General features: G+C 37.8%; 1 protein-coding gene across 1 annotated transcript in view; it reads left to right on the top strand.

The window, feature by feature from the left end:
• LOC128652506 (E3 SUMO-protein ligase RanBP2) overlaps positions 1 to 18,614 on the top strand; it is a 715,575-nt gene that overhangs the window by 38,935 nt on the left and 658,026 nt on the right. The window contains exons 5-9 of the mRNA XM_053705441.1: positions 14,384 to 14,611; positions 14,714 to 14,859; positions 15,587 to 15,785; positions 16,578 to 16,668; positions 16,834 to 17,064. Coding sequence (XP_053561416.1) covers positions 14,384 to 14,611; positions 14,714 to 14,859; positions 15,587 to 15,785; positions 16,578 to 16,668; positions 16,834 to 17,064 — 895 coding nt within the window. The remainder of the gene's footprint in view (positions 1 to 14,383; positions 14,612 to 14,713; positions 14,860 to 15,586; positions 15,786 to 16,577; positions 16,669 to 16,833; positions 17,065 to 18,614) is intronic.

Here is an 18,614-nt window from a genome sequence, read left to right as displayed (position 1 = left end):
TTGAGAAGTGCTACAACGGCTTTCTGGAGCATTAACAGCTGTCCAGGTAGCTGATCTCTCGTCCTCAAAGTGTACTCCTAGTGCTGTGTACGATCTGCAGCAATTTGCAGCTTGAACCCTTTCACCTGCTCCTTTCTCTCGCTGTGTTTGTAATAAGAGAGATGCCCAAACCAGGTGGGCTGGTAGCTATGATCGGATGTCAAGTGTTTGTTAATAAAAACGATTCCTAAACATATATCACTCAGCCGTGATAAAGATATGGTTAAAAACAAATGTTTATTTCATAAACATATATCACAACGCGTTTCCCGGTCTACCTTGACCGCTTCCTCAGGTGAATAAACCATATCTAAACTGCACAGCTTATATTAGCTTAACTCGGCGTTCAAGCCGAATTAAAGCGCATGCGTGAAGGAGTATACAATCCCCATAGTAAAAAAGGGGTGTGTATTACCGTCAGAACGATTGGTCATCTGCATGAAATATCAGACCAACCACAGGGTACTGTGGTGACCCACCTCTAACGTGTGTGTAAGTGTATATCCACTAATTCCTGGTGTACAGGTTGCTGCCGGTAGCGTAATATCATTTAAAATACAGATGACAATTCGACATTCCATGATATATATACAAGGTTACCAAAAGTGGCTATATATGCTATGGCGTTTACAAGGATATTGATGCGTACGTTCTAACCCCTAATAGGGATAGTACTCTTTCATGCATTTACAAAAAATACTGTACTATATATCAGAAACAATGATTCATAACTCTATAGTCTGAAATATACAAGATCTATACTATATAAAAATTATATAAATATATATATAAAAATATATAAAAATATAAAAAATATTAAAAATATTACCCCTAATAACAAAGATAACAAATGCAAATACTCATATACACAATGCAAATACCTAAAAATAATAATACTCATAATATAAAAATATATTAATCTGTGTGTACTAATGTTAATACAGATTACATCATATAATAAAGCTGTCCCAATAAAATTCTCTCTCTGGGGTTTTGTAGTGAGATCTATAATTGTTGGTGGAATATTATAATGTATCTGACAGAGTCTAATATTTTAAAAACTAATAATAGGGATTGAATAATGTTAATAAGAAAGACTACTAACTAATAACTAGATAGGGCTGTGACCTAATTAAATGCCGCCATATCAAGATTCTCATTCAGACCATATGGATTTAATGTTTTTAATTTCCAAATCCAATACGTCTCTCTTTGTCTTAAGTCCATTAATCTATTTCTACCCCATTTAGATGAGATTAGTTCAATAGGAAAAATACTATACAGATCTGTCTGCCCATCATGACAACAAACTCCATGTCTAGAGACACTATGTTTAATACACGATTTTTTCACGTTTCTCATGTGTTCACCCCATCTTTTTTTCAGGGGTCTAGATGTTCTCCCTATATACTGTAAGCCACACTTGCATTCCAGTAAGTATATTACGAAAGAGGAATCACAAGAAAAATAAGTCTTTATCTCAAATTCTTCTTTCGTAGAAAAAGACCTGAACTTATACTTATCTCCCTTTGTAAAATCACAAAGCCCACAGTTAGCTCTACCACATTTATAGAACCCCTTCTTATTAGACAGCCAATTTTTTGTCTTATGTTCACCATTTTTTCCAGATTTCTTCATCACTATTTTGCTAGGGGCAAGTTTATTTTTTAAAGTAGGTGCTCTTTTAAAAGTACATGTGGGGTTTTCATCTAAAATGTTCCTTAATACCGGATCATTCAATAGAATGTTCCAATGTTTGCGAACAATTCTCTTGATTTTATCATGGTTTGTGGTATATTTAGTTATAAATCTCAGATTGTTATTTTTATTCACTTTGTTCTTATTCGTGCCTATCTCATCTAGATTTTTGCATTCTAGATTTTCCTTCTCTTTTGTAGTTTTGAAGAATTCAGACCTATCTTTATTTCTAGCCTTTAAATAGCTCTCCTCTATTAGATCCCCAGGATAATTCCTCTCAAAGAATCTCTTCTTTAGGATTCCTGCTTGTTCGTCATATAGAGTTAAATTAGTACAATTTCTACGAATTCTAGAAAACTGATTGTATGGAATATTTCTCTTCCATGCCTTATAATGATTGCTTTTATAATTCAAGTAACTATTTGTATCCACTGTTTTAAAGTGGGTTTTGGTCACTACATGACCTACTTGGTCCCAATATAGTACCAAGTCCAAAAATTCAATCTGATCTATATTAATATTATGAGTAAACTTAAGTCCCATGTTGTTTTCATTCAGTGATTTAATAAAGTCTAGGGCCTTATCCTCTGAACCTTCCCAAATAAAAATAAGGTCATCTATAAAACGGCCATAGAACACCAGATTCACCCCCAGAGGGGAACTATATATGTATCTTTCTTCAAACACCCCCATAAATAAATTTGCAAAGCTGGGGGCAAATCTGGTGCCCATGGCCGTTCCTTTGATCTGCAGAAAAAATTGTTCCTGATAAACAAAATAATTATGTTTCAACACAAATGAAATTGCTTCCAACAAAAATAATCTCTGTTTACTGGGTAAAATTGATCTCTCTTCAAAAAAACATCTATAGCATCTATACCCAGATGGTGCTCTATATTTGAATAGAGAGCTGTCACGTCACAAGTGAACCAAATAAGTTTGCGTCCTGCCTTTTCTATTTTCGATAACTTAGCTATTAGGTCTGGGGTGTCTTTGATGTATGACGGAAGCCCCTTCACTATTTTTTTTAAAAATTGATCGATATATTCAGATAAGTTGCAAGTCAGACTCCCTATGCCCGAAATAATGGGCCTACCCGGTGGATTATTGGTACACTTGTGTATTTTCGGGAGGTGATAGTAATATGCTAGATTGGGTGACATAGGGACCAGATATTCTTTCTCCTTTTTTGTTAAGATCCCCTCTAGGAACCCTTTGTCTACCATTTTAATTAACTGAATCATATAAGTTTTAGTAGGATTAAATGTAAGTTTTTTATAATAATTTTGATCTAAAAGGATCCTATTAGCTTCCTGTAAATAATCTGACATATTTTGCAAAACCACCCCTCCTCCTTTGTCCGCCTGCCTAATCACCAAGTTGTCTTTTTTGGCTAATCTTGACAAGGCTTTAATCTCATATATATTCAGATTGGAGTTCCCCACTTTCTTCTCTAGTGCACCAAACTCCTCTAAAACAAGATTTTGAAATAGAGAGATATATGGACTGTTAACTGGCGGGTTAAAATTAGATCTTAACATTAAATTTGAATGGATATAGTCATCAAATAATGCATTACATAACTCTTCTGGTTCATGATATACTATTGGTTGGTCTTTCTGGCATATCATCAGTAATGATAGCCAATTGTGTTGTATTGTTGATTTTCTTATCACAAAAGTACTTTTGCATAGACAGTTTTCTTACAAACCGATTAAGATCTACGAACAGTTCGAACAAGTTATGTTCGTTAGAGGGACAAAAGGATAAACCTCTATTTAATACGCACACTTCTTCATTTGTGAGATTGTGGCTCGAGAGATTGAAGATACCTTCTTTCATTCTCTCAAATCTCTTCTTTTTGGCAGATTTACCTCTGCCTCTCCTGCCACGCTTGCGTATGATCTTTTTTGTGGTGTAAAAGTTCTTATATTTTCTATCTTTGGAGGAGCTCTCTCTAACTGCTTTAGACGTATGGGCATGTGTCTCTGGTGTGTTAAATAGGGGCCTTGCTCTCTGTTTGACTGAAAATCCTGTGAATTTTGTGATCTCCAATCAGATTTTCTATTTGCCCCGTTATACTGATCAGGATACTGTTGTTTATTTCTATTTTGTGATGAATTTCTATAGTATTCATCATTTCTATGTCTGTCCTCTCCAAACTGATTATGTCTATTGTTGTTCACCATTATCTTCATTGGGACTGGCCTCCATATCATTATTTATTGCCGGTGTGTTATAGATACAACCTTCTAAATAATCTTTTTCATCTCTCGCTAATTTTTTGATTTTTTTGGACACATGCCCATACGTCTAAAGCAGTTAGAGAGAGCTCCTCCAAAGATAGAAAATATAAGAACTTTTACACCACAAAAAAGATCATACGCAAGCGTGGCAGGAGAGGCAGAGGTAAATCTGCCAAAAAGAAGAGATTTGAGAGAATGAAAGAAGGTATCTTCAATCTCTCGAGCCACAATCTCACAAATGAAGAAGTGTGCGTATTAAATAGAGGTTTATCCTTTTGTCCCTCTAACGAACATAACTTGTTCGAACTGTTCGTAGATCTTAATCGGTTTGTAAGAAAACTGTCTATGCAAAAGTACTTTTGTGATAAGAAAATCAACAATACAACACAATTGGCTATCATTACTGATGATATGCCAGAAAGACCAACCAATAGTATATCATGAACCAGAAGAGTTATGTAATGCATTATTTGATGACTATATCCATTCAAATTTAATGTTAAGATCTAATTTTAACCCGCCAGTTAACAGTCCATATATCTCTCTATTTCAAAATCTTGTTTTAGAGGAGTTTGGTGCACTAGAGAAGAAAGTGGGGAACTCCAATCTGAATATATATGAGATTAAAGCCTTGTCAAGATTAGCCAAAAAAGACAACTTGGTGATTAGGCAGGCGGACAAAGGAGGAGGGGTGGTTTTGCAAAATATGTCAGATTATTTACAGGAAGCTAATAGGATCCTTTTAGATCAAAATTATTATAAAAAACTTACATTTAATCCTACTAAAACTTATATGATTCAGTTAATTAAAATGGTAGACAAAGGGTTCCTAGAGGGGATCTTAACAAAAAAGGAGAAAGAATATCTGGTCCCTATGTCACCCAATCTAGCATATTACTATCACCTCCCGAAAATACACAAGTGTACCAATAATCCACCGGGTAGGCCCATTATTTCGGGCATAGGGAGTCTGACTTGCAACTTATCTGAATATATCGATCAATTTTTAAAAAAAATAGTGAAGGGGCTTCCGTCATACATCAAAGACACCCCAGACCTAATAGCTAAGTTATCGAAAATAGAAAAGGCAGGACGCAAACTTATTTGGTTCACTTGTGACGTGACAGCTCTCTATTCAAATATAGAGCACCATCTGGGTATAGATGCTATAGATGTTTTTTTGAAGAGAGATCAATTTTACCCAGTAAACAGAGATTATTTTTGTTGGAAGCAATTTCATTTGTGTTGAAACATAATTATTTTGTTTATCAGGAACAATTTTTTCTGCAGATCAAAGGAACGGCCATGGGCACCAGATTTGCCCCCAGCTTTGCAAATTTATTTATGGGGGTGTTTGAAGAAAGATACATATATAGTTCCCCTCTGGGGGTGAATCTGGTGTTCTATGGCCGTTTTATAGATGACCTTATTTTTATTTGGGAAGGTTCAGAGGATAAGGCCCTAGACTTTATTAAATCACTGAATGAAAACAACATGGGACTTAAGTTTACTCATAATATTAATATAGATCAGATTGAATTTTTGGACTTGGTACTATATTGGGACCAAGTAGGTCATGTAGTGACCAAAACCCACTTTAAAACAGTGGATACAAATAGTTACTTGAATTATAAAAGCAATCATTATAAGGCATGGAAGAGAAATATTCCATACAATCAGTTTTCTAGAATTCGTAGAAATTGTACTAATTTAACTCTATATGACGAACAAGCAGGAATCCTAAAGAAGAGATTCTTTGAGAGGAATTATCCTGGGGATCTAATAGAGGAGAGCTATTTAAAGGCTAGAAATAAAGATAGGTCTGAATTCTTCAAAACTACAAAAGAGAAGGAAAATCTAGAATGCAAAAATCTAGATGAGATAGGCACGAATAAGAACAAAGTGAATAAAAATAACAATCTGAGATTTATAACTAAATATACCACAAACCATGATAAAATCAAGAGAATTGTTCGCAAACATTGGAACATTCTATTGAATGATCCGGTATTAAGGAACATTTTAGATGAAAACCCCACATGTACTTTTAAAAGAGCACCTACTTTAAAAAATAAACTTGCCCCTAGCAAAATAGTGATGAAGAAATCTGGAAAAAATGGTGAACATAAGACAAAAAATTGGCTGTCTAATAAGAAGGGGTTCTATAAATGTGGTAGAGCTAACTGTGGGCTTTGTGATTTTACAAAGGGAGATAAGTATAAGTTCAGGTCTTTTTCTACGAAAGAAGAATTTGAGATAAAGACTTATTTCTTCTGTTATGTGTGATCAGTCCACGGGTCATCATTACTTCTGGGATATAACTCCTCCCCAACAGGAAATGCAAGAGGATTCACCCAGCAGAGCTGCATATAGCTCCTCCCCTCTACGTCAGTCCCAGTCATTCTCTTGCACCCAACGACTAGATAGGATGTGTGAGAGGACTATGGTGATTATACTTAGTTTTTATGACTTCAATCAAAAGTTTGTTATTTTACAATAGCACCGGAGCGTGTTATTACTTCTCTGGCAGAGTTTGAAGAAGAATCTACCAGAGTTTTTTACTATGATTTTAACCGGAGTAGTTAAGATCATATTGCTGTTCTCGGCCATCTGAGGGAGGTAAAAGCTTCAGATCAGGGGACAGCGGGCAGACGAATCTGCATTGAGGTATGTAGCAGTTTTTATTTTTTCTGAATGGAATTGATGAAAAAATCCTGCCATACCGTTATAATGACATGTATGTATACACTTCAGTATTCTGGGGATGGTATTTCACCGGAACTACTCTGTTAAAGGTCACTAATCCTTTTAATAAGTATTTATCATGTTAAACGTTTTTGCTGGAATGTAGAATCGTTTACATTGCTGAGGTACTGAGTGAATAAATATTTGGGCATTATTTTCCACTTGGCAGTTGTTTGCTTTAATTGTGACAGTTTCGTTTCTCTTCACTGCTGTGTATGAGAGGGAGGGGCCGTTTTTGGCGCTCTTTGCTACGCATCAAAAATTTCCAGTCAGCTACTCTTATATTTCCTGCATGATCCGGTTCATCTCTGACAGATCTCAGGGGTCTTCAAACTTCTTTGAAGGGAGGTATATTCTCTCAGCAGAGCTGTGAGAATTTTATATTGACTGTGAATAAAAACGTTACTCTGTAAATTTTTATGTCAAATTTAATTATTGTTATTTTACTACTGGGAACAAACCTTTGCTAAAAGTGGTGTTGTTTTAAAGTTTGATGCTATAACTGTTTTTCAGTTCATTATCTCAACTGTCATTTAATCGTTTAGTACCTCTTTGAGGCACAGTACGTTTTTGCTAAAGAAGATTATAACCAGGTTGCAAGTTATTGCTAGTGTGTTAAACATGTCTGACTCAGAGGAAGATATCTGTGTCATTTGTTCCAATGCCAAGGTGGAGCCCAATAGAAATTTATGTACTAACTGTATTGATGCTACTTTAAATAAAAGTCAATCTGTACAATGTGAACAAATTTCACCAAACTGCGAGGGGAGAGTTATGCCGACTAACTCGCCTCACGCGGCAGTACCTGCATCTCCCGCCCGGGAGGTGCGTGATATTATGGCGCCTAATACATCTGGGCGGCCATTACAGATAACATTACATGATATGGCTACTGTTATGACTGAAGTTTTGTCTAAATTACCAGAACTAAGAGGCAAGCGTGACCACTCTGGGGTGAGAACAGAGTGCGCTGACAATACTAGGGCCATGTCTGATACTGCGTCACAGCATGCAGAGCATGAGGACGGAGAGCTTCATTCTGTGGGTGACGGTTCTGATCCAAACAGATTGGATTCAGATATTTCAAATTTTAAATTTAAATTGGAAAACCTCCGTGTATTACTAGGGGAGGTCTTAGCAGCTCTCAATGATTGTAACACCGTTGCAATACCAGAGAAACTGTGTAGGTTGGATAAATACTTTGCGGTACCGGCGAGTACTGACGTTTTTCCTATACCTAAGAGATTAACTGAAATTGTTACTAAGGAGTGGGATAGACCCGGTGTGCCGTTCTCACCCCCTCCAATATTTAGAAAGATGTTTCCAATAGACGCCACCACTCGGGACTTATGGCAATCGGTCCCTAAGGTGGAGGGAGCAGTTTCTACTTTAGCTAAGCGTACCACTATCCCGGTGGAGGATAGCTGTGCTTTTTCAGATCCAATGGATAAAAAATTAGAGGGTTACCTTAAGAAAATGTTTGTTCAACAAGGTTTTATATTGCAACCCCTTGCATGTATCGCGCCGATTACGGCTGCGGCAGCATTTTGGATTGAGTCTCTGGAAGAGAACCTTAGTTCATCTACGCTAGACGACATTATGGACAGGCTTAGAGTCCTTAAACTAGCTAATTCATTCATTTCGGAGGCCGTAGTACATTTAACCAAACTTACGGCTAAGAACTCAGGATTCGCCATACAGGCACGTAGGGCACTGTGGCTAAAATCCTGGTCAGCTGATGTTACTTCTAAGTCCAAATTACTTAATATACCTTTCAAGGGGCAGTCTTTATTTGGGCCCGGTTTGAAAGAAATTATCGCTGACATTACAGGAGGTAAGGGCCACGCCCTACCTCAAGACAAAGCCAAAGCTAAGGCTAGACAGTCTAATTTTCGTCCCTTTCGAAATTTCAAAACTGGAGCAGCATCAACCTCCACTGCACCAAAACAGGAAGGAGCTGTTGCTCGTTACAGGCAAGGCTGGAAACCTAACCAGTCCTGGAACAAGGGCAAACAGGCCAGGAAACCTGCTGCTGCCCCAAAGACAGCATGAACCGAGAGCCCCCGATCCGGGACCGGATCTAGTGGGGGGCAGACTTTCTCTCTTCGCCCAGGCCTGGGCAAGAGATGTGCAGGATCCCTGGGCGCTAGAGATCATATCCCAGGGATACCTTCTAGACTTCAAATTATCTCCCCCAAGAGGGAGATTTCATCTGTCAAGGTTGTCAACAAACCAGATAAAGAAAGAAGCGTTTCTACGCTGTGTACAAGATCTGTTATTAATGGGAGTGATCCATCCGGTTCCGCGGTCGGAACAAGGACAAGGGTTCTACTCAAACCTGTTTGTGGTTCCCAAAAAAGAGGGAACTTTCAGGCCAATCTTAGATTTAAAGATTCTAAACAAATTCCTAAGAGTTCCATCGTTCAAAATGGAAACTATTCGGACAATCTTACCCATGATCCAAAAGGGTCAGTACATGACCACAGTGGATTTAAAAGATGCTTACCTTCACATACCGATTCACAAAGATCATCACCGGTATCTACGGTTTGCCTTCCTAGACAGGCACTACCAGTTTGTAGCTCTTCCATTCGGATTGGCTACGGCCCCAAGAATCTTCACAAAGGTTCTGGGTGCCCTTCTGGCGGTACTAAGACCGCGAGGGATTTCGGTAGCTCCATACCTAGACGACATTCTAATACAAGCTTCAAGCTTTCAAACTGCCAAGTCTCATACAGAGTTAGTTCTGGCATTTCTAAGGTCGCATGGATGGAAAGTGAACGAAAAGAAGAGTTCTCTTTTTCCTCTCACAAGAGTTCCATTCTTGGGGACTCTTATAGATTCTGTAGAAATGAAGATTTACCTGACAGAAGACAGGTTAACAAAGCTTCAAGATGCATGCCGTGTCCTTCATTCCATTCAACACCCGTCAGTAGCTCAATGCATGGAGGTGATCGGCTTAATGGTAGCGGCAATGGACATAGTACCTTTTGCACGCCTACACCTCAGACCGCTGCAATTGTGCATGCTAAGTCAGTGGAATGGGGATTACTCAGATTTGTCCCCTACTCTGAATCTGAATCAAGAGACCAGAAATTCTCTTCTATGGTGGCTTTATCGGCCACACCTGTCCAGGGGGATGCCATTCAGCAGGCCAGACTGGACAATCGTAACAACAGACGCCAGCCTACTAGGTTGGGGCGCTGTCTGGAATTCTCTGAAGGCTCAGGGATTATGGAATCAGGAGGAGAGTCTCCTTCCAATAAACATTCTGGAATTGAGGGCAGTTCTCAATGCCCTTCTGGCTTGGCCCCAATTAACAACTCGGGGGTTCATCAGGTTTCAGTCGGACAATATCACGACTGTAGCTTACATCAACCATCAGGGAGGGACAAGAAGCTCCCTAGCAATGATGGAAGTATCAAAGATAATTCGCTGGGCAGAGTCTCACTCTTGCCACCTGTCAGCAATCCACATCCCGGGAGTGGAGAACTGGGAGGCGGATTTCTTGAGTCGCCAGACTTTTCATCCGGGAGAGTGGGAACTTCATCCGGAGGTCTTTGCCCAAATACTTCGACGTTGGGGCAAACCAGAGATAGATCTCATGGCGTCTCGCCAGAACGCCAAACTTCCTCACTACGGGTCCAGATCCAGGGATCCGGGAGCGGTTCTGATAGATGCTTTGACAGCACCTTGGAACTTCGGGATGGCTTATGTGTTTCCACCCTTCCCGCTGCTTCCTCGATTGATTGCCAAGATCAAACAGGAGAGAGCATCAGTGATTCTAATAGCGCCTGCATGGCCACGCAGGACTTGGTATGCAGATCTAGTGGACATGTCATCCTGTCCGCCTTGGTCTCTACCTCTAAGACAGGACCTTCTGATACAGGGTCCATTCAAACATCAAAATCTAACTTCTCTGAAGCTGACTGCTTGGAAATTGAACGCTTGATTTTATCAAAACGTGGTTTTTCTGAGTCGGTTATTGATACCCTGATACAGGCTAGGAAACCTGTTACCAGAAAGATTTACCATAAAATATGGCGCAAATACCTATACTGGTGCGAATCCAAACGTTACTCCTGGAGTAAGGTTAGGATCCCTAGGATATTGTCCTTTCTACAAGAAGGTTTAGAAAAGGGTTTATCAGCTAGTTCATTAAAGGGACAGATTTCAGCTCTGTCCATCTTGTTACACAGGCGTCTGTCAGAAAATCCAGACGTCCAGGCCTTTTGTCAGGCTTTAGCTAGGATCAAGCCTGTGTTTAAAGCCGTTGCTCCGCCATGGAGTTTAAACTTAGTTCTTAACGTTTTACAGGGGGTTCCGTTTGAACCCCTTCATTCCATTGATATAAAATTGTTATCTTGGAAAGTTCTGTTTTTAATGGCTATTTCCTCGGCTCGAAGAGTCTCTGAGTTATCAGCATTACATTGTGATTCTCCTTATCTGATTTTTCACTCAGACAAGGTAGTTCTGCGTACTAAACCTGGGTTCTTACCTAAGGTAGTCACTAACAGGAATATCAATCAAGAGATTGTTGTTCCATCCTTGTGTCCAAATCCTTCTTCAAAGAAGGAACGTCTTCTACACAATCTGGATGTAGTTCGTGCCCTCAAGTTCTACTTGCAGGCAACTAAAGATTTTCGCCAAACTTCTTCCCTGTTTGTCGTTTATTCTGGACAGAGGAGAGGTCAAAAAGCTTCTGCTACCTCTCTCTCTTTTTGGCTTCGTAGCATAATACGTTTAGCCTATGAGACTGCTGGACAGCAGCCTCCTGAAAGAATTACAGCTCATTCCACTAGAGCTGTGGCTTCCACTTGGGCCTTTAAGAATGAGGCCTCTGTTGAACAGATTTGCAAGGCTGCAACTTGGTCTTCGCTTCATACTTTTTCCAAATTTTACAAATTTGACACTTTTGCTTCTTCGGAGGCTATTTTTGGGAGAAAGGTTCTTCAGGCAGTGGTTCCTTCTGTATAATGAGCCTGCCTATCCCTCCCGTCATCCGTGTACTTTTGCTTTGGTATTGGTATCCCAGAAGTAATGATGACCCGTGGACTGATCACACATAACAGAAGAAAACATAATTTATGCTTACCTGATAAATTCCTTTCTTCTGTTGTGTGATCAGTCCACGGCCCGCCCTGTTTTTAAGGCAGGTAAATATCTTTTAAATTATACTCCAGTCACCACTTCACCCTTGGTTACTCCTTTCTCGTTGATTCTTGGTCGAATGACTGGGACTGACGTAGAGGGGAGGAGCTATATGCAGCTCTGCTGGGTGAATCCTCTAGCATTTCCTGTTGGGGAGGAGTTATATCCCAGAAGTAATGATGACCCGTGGACTGATCACACAACAGAAGAAAGGAATTTATCAGGTAAGCATAAATTATGTTTTTTCTTGTGATTCCTCTTTCGTAATATACTTACTGGAATGCAAGTGTGGCTTACAGTATATAGGGAGAACATCTAGACCCCTGAAAAAAAGATGGGGTGAACACATGAGAAACGTGAAAAAATCGTGTATTAAACATAGTGTCTCTAGACATGGAGTTTGTTGTCATGATGGGCAGACAGATCTGTATAGTATTTTTCCTATTGAACTAATCTCATCTAAATGGGGTAGAAATAGATTAATGGACTTAAGACAAAGAGAGACGTATTGGATTTGGAAATTAAAAACATTAAATCCATATGGTCTGAATGAGAATCTTGATATGGCGGCATTTAATTAGGTCACAGCCCTATCTAGTTATTAGTTAGTAGTCTTTCTTATTAACATTATTCAATCCCTATTATTAGTTTTTAAAATATTAGACTCTGTCAGATACATTATAATATTCCACCAACAATTATAGATCTCACTACAAAACCCCAGAGAGAGAATTTTATTGGGACAGCTTTATTATATGATGTAATCTGTATTAACATTAGTACACACAGATTAATATATTTTTATATTATGAGTATTATTATTTTTAGGTATTTGCATTGTGTATATGAGTATTTGCATTTGTTATCTTTGTTATTAGGGGTAATATTTTTTATATTTTTTATATTTTTATATATTTTTATATATATATTTATATAATTTTTATATAGTATAGATCTTGTATATTTCAGACTATAGAGTTATGAATCATTGTTTCTGATATATAGTACAGTATTTTTTGTAAATGCATGAAAGAGTACTATCCCTATTAGGGGTTAGAACGTACGCATCAATATCCTTGTAAACGCCATAGCATATATAGCCACTTTTGGTAACCTTGTATATATATCATGGAATGTCGAATTGTCATCTGTATTTTAAATGATATTACGCTACCGGCAGCAACCTGTACACCAGGAATTAGTGGATATACACTTACACACACGTTAGAGGTGGGTCACCACAGTACCCTGTGGTTGGTCTGATATTTCATGCAGATGACCAATCGTTCTGACGGTAATACACACCCCTTTTTTACTATGGGGATTGTATACTCCTTCACGCATGCGCTTTAATTCGGCTTGAACGCCGAGTTAAGCTAATATAAGCTGTGCAGTTTAGATATGGTTTATTCACCTGAGGAAGCGGTCAAGGTAGACCGGGAAACGCGTTGTGATATATGTTTATGAAATAAACATTTGTTTTTAACCATATCTTTATCACGGCTGAGTGATATATGTTTAGGAATCGTTTTTATTAACAAACACTTGACATCCGATCATAGCTACCAGCCCACCTGGTTTGGGCATCTCTCTTATTACAAACACAGCGAGAGAAAGGAGCAGGTGAAAGGGTTCAAGCTGCAAATTGCTGCAGATCGTACACAGCACTAGGAGTACACTTTGAGGACGAGAGATCAGCTACCTGGACAGCTGTTAATGCTCCAGAAAGCCGTTGTAGCACTTCTCAAGTGCTTTACTTCTCGTAAGTACCATTCATGTGTGGGGAGTGAACAACTTTAACTACAGATTCACACTATGTTGGCGCCTTCTTCTTTTTTGTATTGTATACAGATTTGCCACGTTTGAATTGCCTTCAACTTTTGGAAGAAGTCTTTGCTGCCATACCATCAATATTCCAACTTTGGACTTTTGGGGTCACACACCTGATTTTGGTTTGATTGACATTTTTTTTTATGAGTTATCTCACACCACCCAGCGTGTGGGACATTTATTGTTGTGTTTTTGCACTTGTATATGATTATCTACACATATTCTTTTGCTCACATTTGTTTTATATATGTATAACAGCAACATTTCTGATTTTTGTTGTTTTTAGGCGCTGCTGATTTAACACATTTTTTGTATTAAAACGTATATTAATATAACTGTGTTGGTTGTGCAAAACTGGGGAATGGGTAATAAAGGGATTATCTATCTTTTAAAATAATAAGAATTCTGGTGTAGACTGTCCTTTTAACTAATCTCTTAGTGCACATATTATCTGAAGCCCCTGTTTATATTTATTGTATTTATTATGGGTTCATGGTAATTACCATGTTTTCCTTTATCCAAACTTAACCTGTATGAAATCAAGCAAGCTAGTTTTCTGATGTATATCAATCTAAACAATACTATAGATGTGTTTTTTTTTTATTCTTTACGAATGTAGCACATTATTCATTAACTTTTCTTCTTCTTCTTCTGCTTCTTTTTTTTTGCTGCAGGAAAAGCTCTTAAACCCCCAAGATGATGAAGGTTGGAATCAGTTGTTTGATTTGATCCAGTCTGAGCTGTTTGCTCGTCCAGATGATGTCTTTGTAAATATTAGGCTTGTAGAATTATATAAGCACGGCAAAAGATTAGAGGAAGCAGTGTCCCATTGTCTCAAACCGGAGAGAAGAGTTCTTCGTTCAAACTTGGAATGGTGCACTTGTGTTGTGAAAATACTAAAGGTAAAAAAAAAATAACAAAATGTATGTGTATTGATTGATATATTGATATGTATATTGCAAATATAATTATGGAAATAATAAATGTTGGATTTCATCTTTTAGGAATTTCTCAGTAATCATCAAGGATCTGGATCAGATAAGAGCAAATGGAGAACCCTTAACAAGGAATTACTGCTTGCCCTTGCAGATGTTGTTCTTTTAACTCTTTCTTCCAGAGATGTGCAAGACAGCAAGGAAGCACTTCAAAGGTGCAGCCTTATTCTTATATGAAATAATAGCTCTTAAATGGACATTAACCTCAAAATTCTATCCACCCTAAAAACTTATTTAAGCACTATAAAACTAGAGTTACATATGTTTATATAACTTTAATTTTATTTTTTTCTATTTTGAAAGTATTCCTTTATTTTTCCATAACCCCAAAGGCTTGAGTTAATTTTGTGTGTATTCATGCTCACTGGCTGTTAGGGATAGCTTCCAAAGTTGTATTTGTTGACAAGGACAAGATCCATAAAAATACAAAAACAAATAACTATATTCAGCACATCCATTTTTTAAAATTAACATTTTAAAAAATATTACATCTAATAGCTAATTTGCTTCGTTCTCTTGGTCTCATTTGTTGAAAAGCATGCCTAGGTAGGCTCAGGAGCTGGAAGCTAGCTGCTGATTGGTGGCTGCACATATATGCCTCTTGTGATTGGCTTACTGATGTGTTCACCTAGTTTCCAGCAATGCATTGCTTCCTGTTCCACAAAGGAATGAAGTAAAATTGATACAGAAGTAAATTGGAAAGTTGTGCTTTTATACTTTCAGTGAAAAATAGCTTATATTCATTTTATAACAAAATATTGGGAAATGCCTTATTCTAATTATACAAAAACTGTTTTTTTTTTTTAAAAAATGATTTGTATGTGTTAAGAGTAGTTTAAAATTAGGATTACCATAAATTGTCGTTTTTTTTTTTTTTTTAAGTTTTGATCAAGCGCTCTTCTCATTGAAAAGACATGTGAGTGGCACAGATACCGATGATCTGTCTGTGACATTTGTTGAAATGAGGGGTCACTACTACATGCATGCTGGTACTTTGCTGCTGAAAATGGCTCAGCATAATGAAGCACAGTGGAAAGCTTTGATAGAGCCTGCTATTCTTTGCTACTGTTTGGCTTTCAAGGTATGTGATAACTTTCACTATTCTGCATTACAGAGTGTGCATATATATTTTTCCTTCTCCATGGCATCAATTTTAACGTATTGTGGATACATGATCATAATCCTCTTTCACAGCTTTGTCTGGTTCTCTTAACATGCATTAAAGCAGTGGTACACCATTTTTTAATTTTTATTTTTGGGCACCCTTTACAAATTTAAAGCGGTCATGCCCGAATTAGTTTCTTTTTTTTTTTTTGAGTGATCCAATAACTGACTACTTTTTGTCCCTTACCAGTAAACTATGGATATTAAATAGAAATGTAATATATATGCTGCTACCCCACTGGATATGGACTATATTTATTGTGCACTCTAAACATCCAGTGACCTCGGAAGCATGTCCTCTATATTGGCATCAACCTGATAGTAAACTAGGTATGGTTAGCCTCAAACTTAAAAGCAAGCAAAGCTGGCAATCATTTTGCATGTATTGTTTGGGGTTATCCCCCAATGAATATACCCACTGCATGTTTTGAAAGTGCTCTTGAGGTCATTGAATGTACATATTGTTTGACTGCAGTCTACAGGCATGTTTTCTATGTATCTTCTAGGCGAATCACAACTTTGGTTGTGTACCTTTTTTAACTTGTAACCTACAAGCATTTTTCAATAACGGCTAGACGGCTATTGGTGGGGCCCAGATGCAGGATATGAAATTGTATGATGTTTGCACTTATTTCTTGACAGCTGTTCTAAATATTTCAGTTTCTTATTTTCAGTATTAATGACTGTCTGCTTCCTCAACTTTCATTAGGTACCAAGGCCAAAAATTAAACCAATAAAGGGAGAGGATAATGGACAAGACATTATTGAAGGATTAGCCTTAGACCGTCAGAGCCAATCAGGTAATGCAGGTTTAGGTTATTGAAGTCTATATGTTTATATTTTAACAGGCAAGGAAGCTACCACATGAAGTTGTAGATAAAATGGTATTCTTAGATGAAATTGTTTTTACATCACATTTTGACTGTCTGATGATACAATTTAGTTTTTTTTTCTGGTCTCCACAGCTCACTTACTGCTAACCTTGAGTTATGGCAAACAAGATTTTATTAGTGAAGTTATAGAAACATTTGCCAACATAAATGGGCAGGCCATCTTGCAGAACTTCTTGTTTGAGGGCCATTTGTCTATGGAGAAGTCTTTCATGGGCAGTGATGATATAAATGATATTGTTCGTGATCCTCCAGATATTAATTATGAAGCAAAAGATTCAACAGAGCTATGTCGCTATGACTACGGTAAGAATCATGCATACATTCTGTCTTCTCTTGCACTTGATTGACCTGTTAGTTTTTTACAGATTTGGTTTTCTTTAAGGTTTTATAATTCAGAAAGTTAAAGGACCAGTCAACACAGTATATTTGCATAATCAACAAATGCAAGATAACAAGACAATGCAATAGCACTTAGTCTGAACTTCAAATGAGTAGTAGATTTTTTTTTTTCTGACAATTTTAAAAGTTGTAATTTTCCACTCCCCCTGTACCATGTGACAGCCATCAGCCAATCACAAATGCATACACGTACCTTGTGACAGCCACGATTGCATAGTTCAAAGAAAGATGCAACATTTTTAAAGGGACACTAAACCCAAATTTCTTTCATGTAATTAGCAAGAGTCCATGAGCTAGTGACGTATGGGATATACATTCCTACCAGGAGGGGCAAAGTTTCCCAAACCTCAAAATGCCTATAAATACACCCCTCACCACACCCACAAATCAGTTTTACAAAGTTTGCCTCCTATGGAGGTGGTGAAGTAAGTTTGTGCTAGATTCTACGTTGATATGCGCTCCGCAGCAGGTTGGAGCCCGGTTTTCCTCTCAGCGTGCAGTGAATGTCAGAGGGATGTGAGGAGAGTATTGCCTATTTGAATTCAATGATCTCCTTCTACGGGGTCTATTTCATAGGTTCTCTGTTATCGGTCGTAGAGATTCATCTCTTACCTCCCTTTTCAGATCGACGATATACTCTTATATATACCATTACCTCTACTGATTTTCGTTTCAGTACTGGTTTGGCTTTCTACTACATGTAGATGAGTGTCCTGGGGTAAGTAAGTCTTATTTTCTGTGACACTCTAAGCTATGGTTGGGCACTTTTTTATAAAGTTCTAAATATATATATTCAAACATTTATTTGCCTTGACTCAGGATGTTCAACGTTCCTTATTTCAGACAGTCAGTTTCATATTTGGGATAATGCATATGAATAAATCAATTTTTTCTTGCCTTAAAATTTGACTTATTTTTTCCCTGTGGGCTGTTAGGCTCGCGGGGGCTGAAAATGCTTCATTTTATTGCGTCATTCTTGGCGCGGACTTTTTTGGCGCAATTTTTTTTTTCTGTTTCCGGCGTCATACGTGTCGCCGGAAGTTGCGTCATTTTTGACGTTTTTTTGCGCCAAAAGTGTCGGCGTTCCGGATGTGGCGTCATTTTTGGCGCCAAAAGCATTTAGGCGCCAAATAATGTGGGCGTCTTTGGTGCTAAAAAAATATGGGCGTCACTATTGTCTCCACATTATTTAAGTCTCATTATTTATTGCTTCTGGTTGCTAGAAGCTTGTTCACTGGCATTTTTTCCCATTCCTGAAACTGTCATTTAAGGAATTTGATCAATTTTGCTTTATATGTTGTTTTTTCTATTACATATTGCAAGATGTCCCACGTTAACACTGAGTCAGAAGATACTTCTGGAAAATCGCTGCCTGGTGCTGGATCTACCAAAGCTAAGTGTATCTGCTGTAAACTTATGGTATCTGTTCCTCCAGCTGTTGTTTGTACTGATTT

The sequence above is a fragment of the Bombina bombina genome, chromosome 3 (assembly GCF_027579735.1).
Source record: "Bombina bombina isolate aBomBom1 chromosome 3, aBomBom1.pri, whole genome shotgun sequence".
Classification (NCBI taxonomy): domain Eukaryota; kingdom Metazoa; phylum Chordata; class Amphibia; order Anura; family Bombinatoridae; genus Bombina; species Bombina bombina.
The sequence above is the reverse complement of the archived record's forward strand: the minus strand, read 5'-3'. Positions and strand labels throughout refer to the sequence as shown.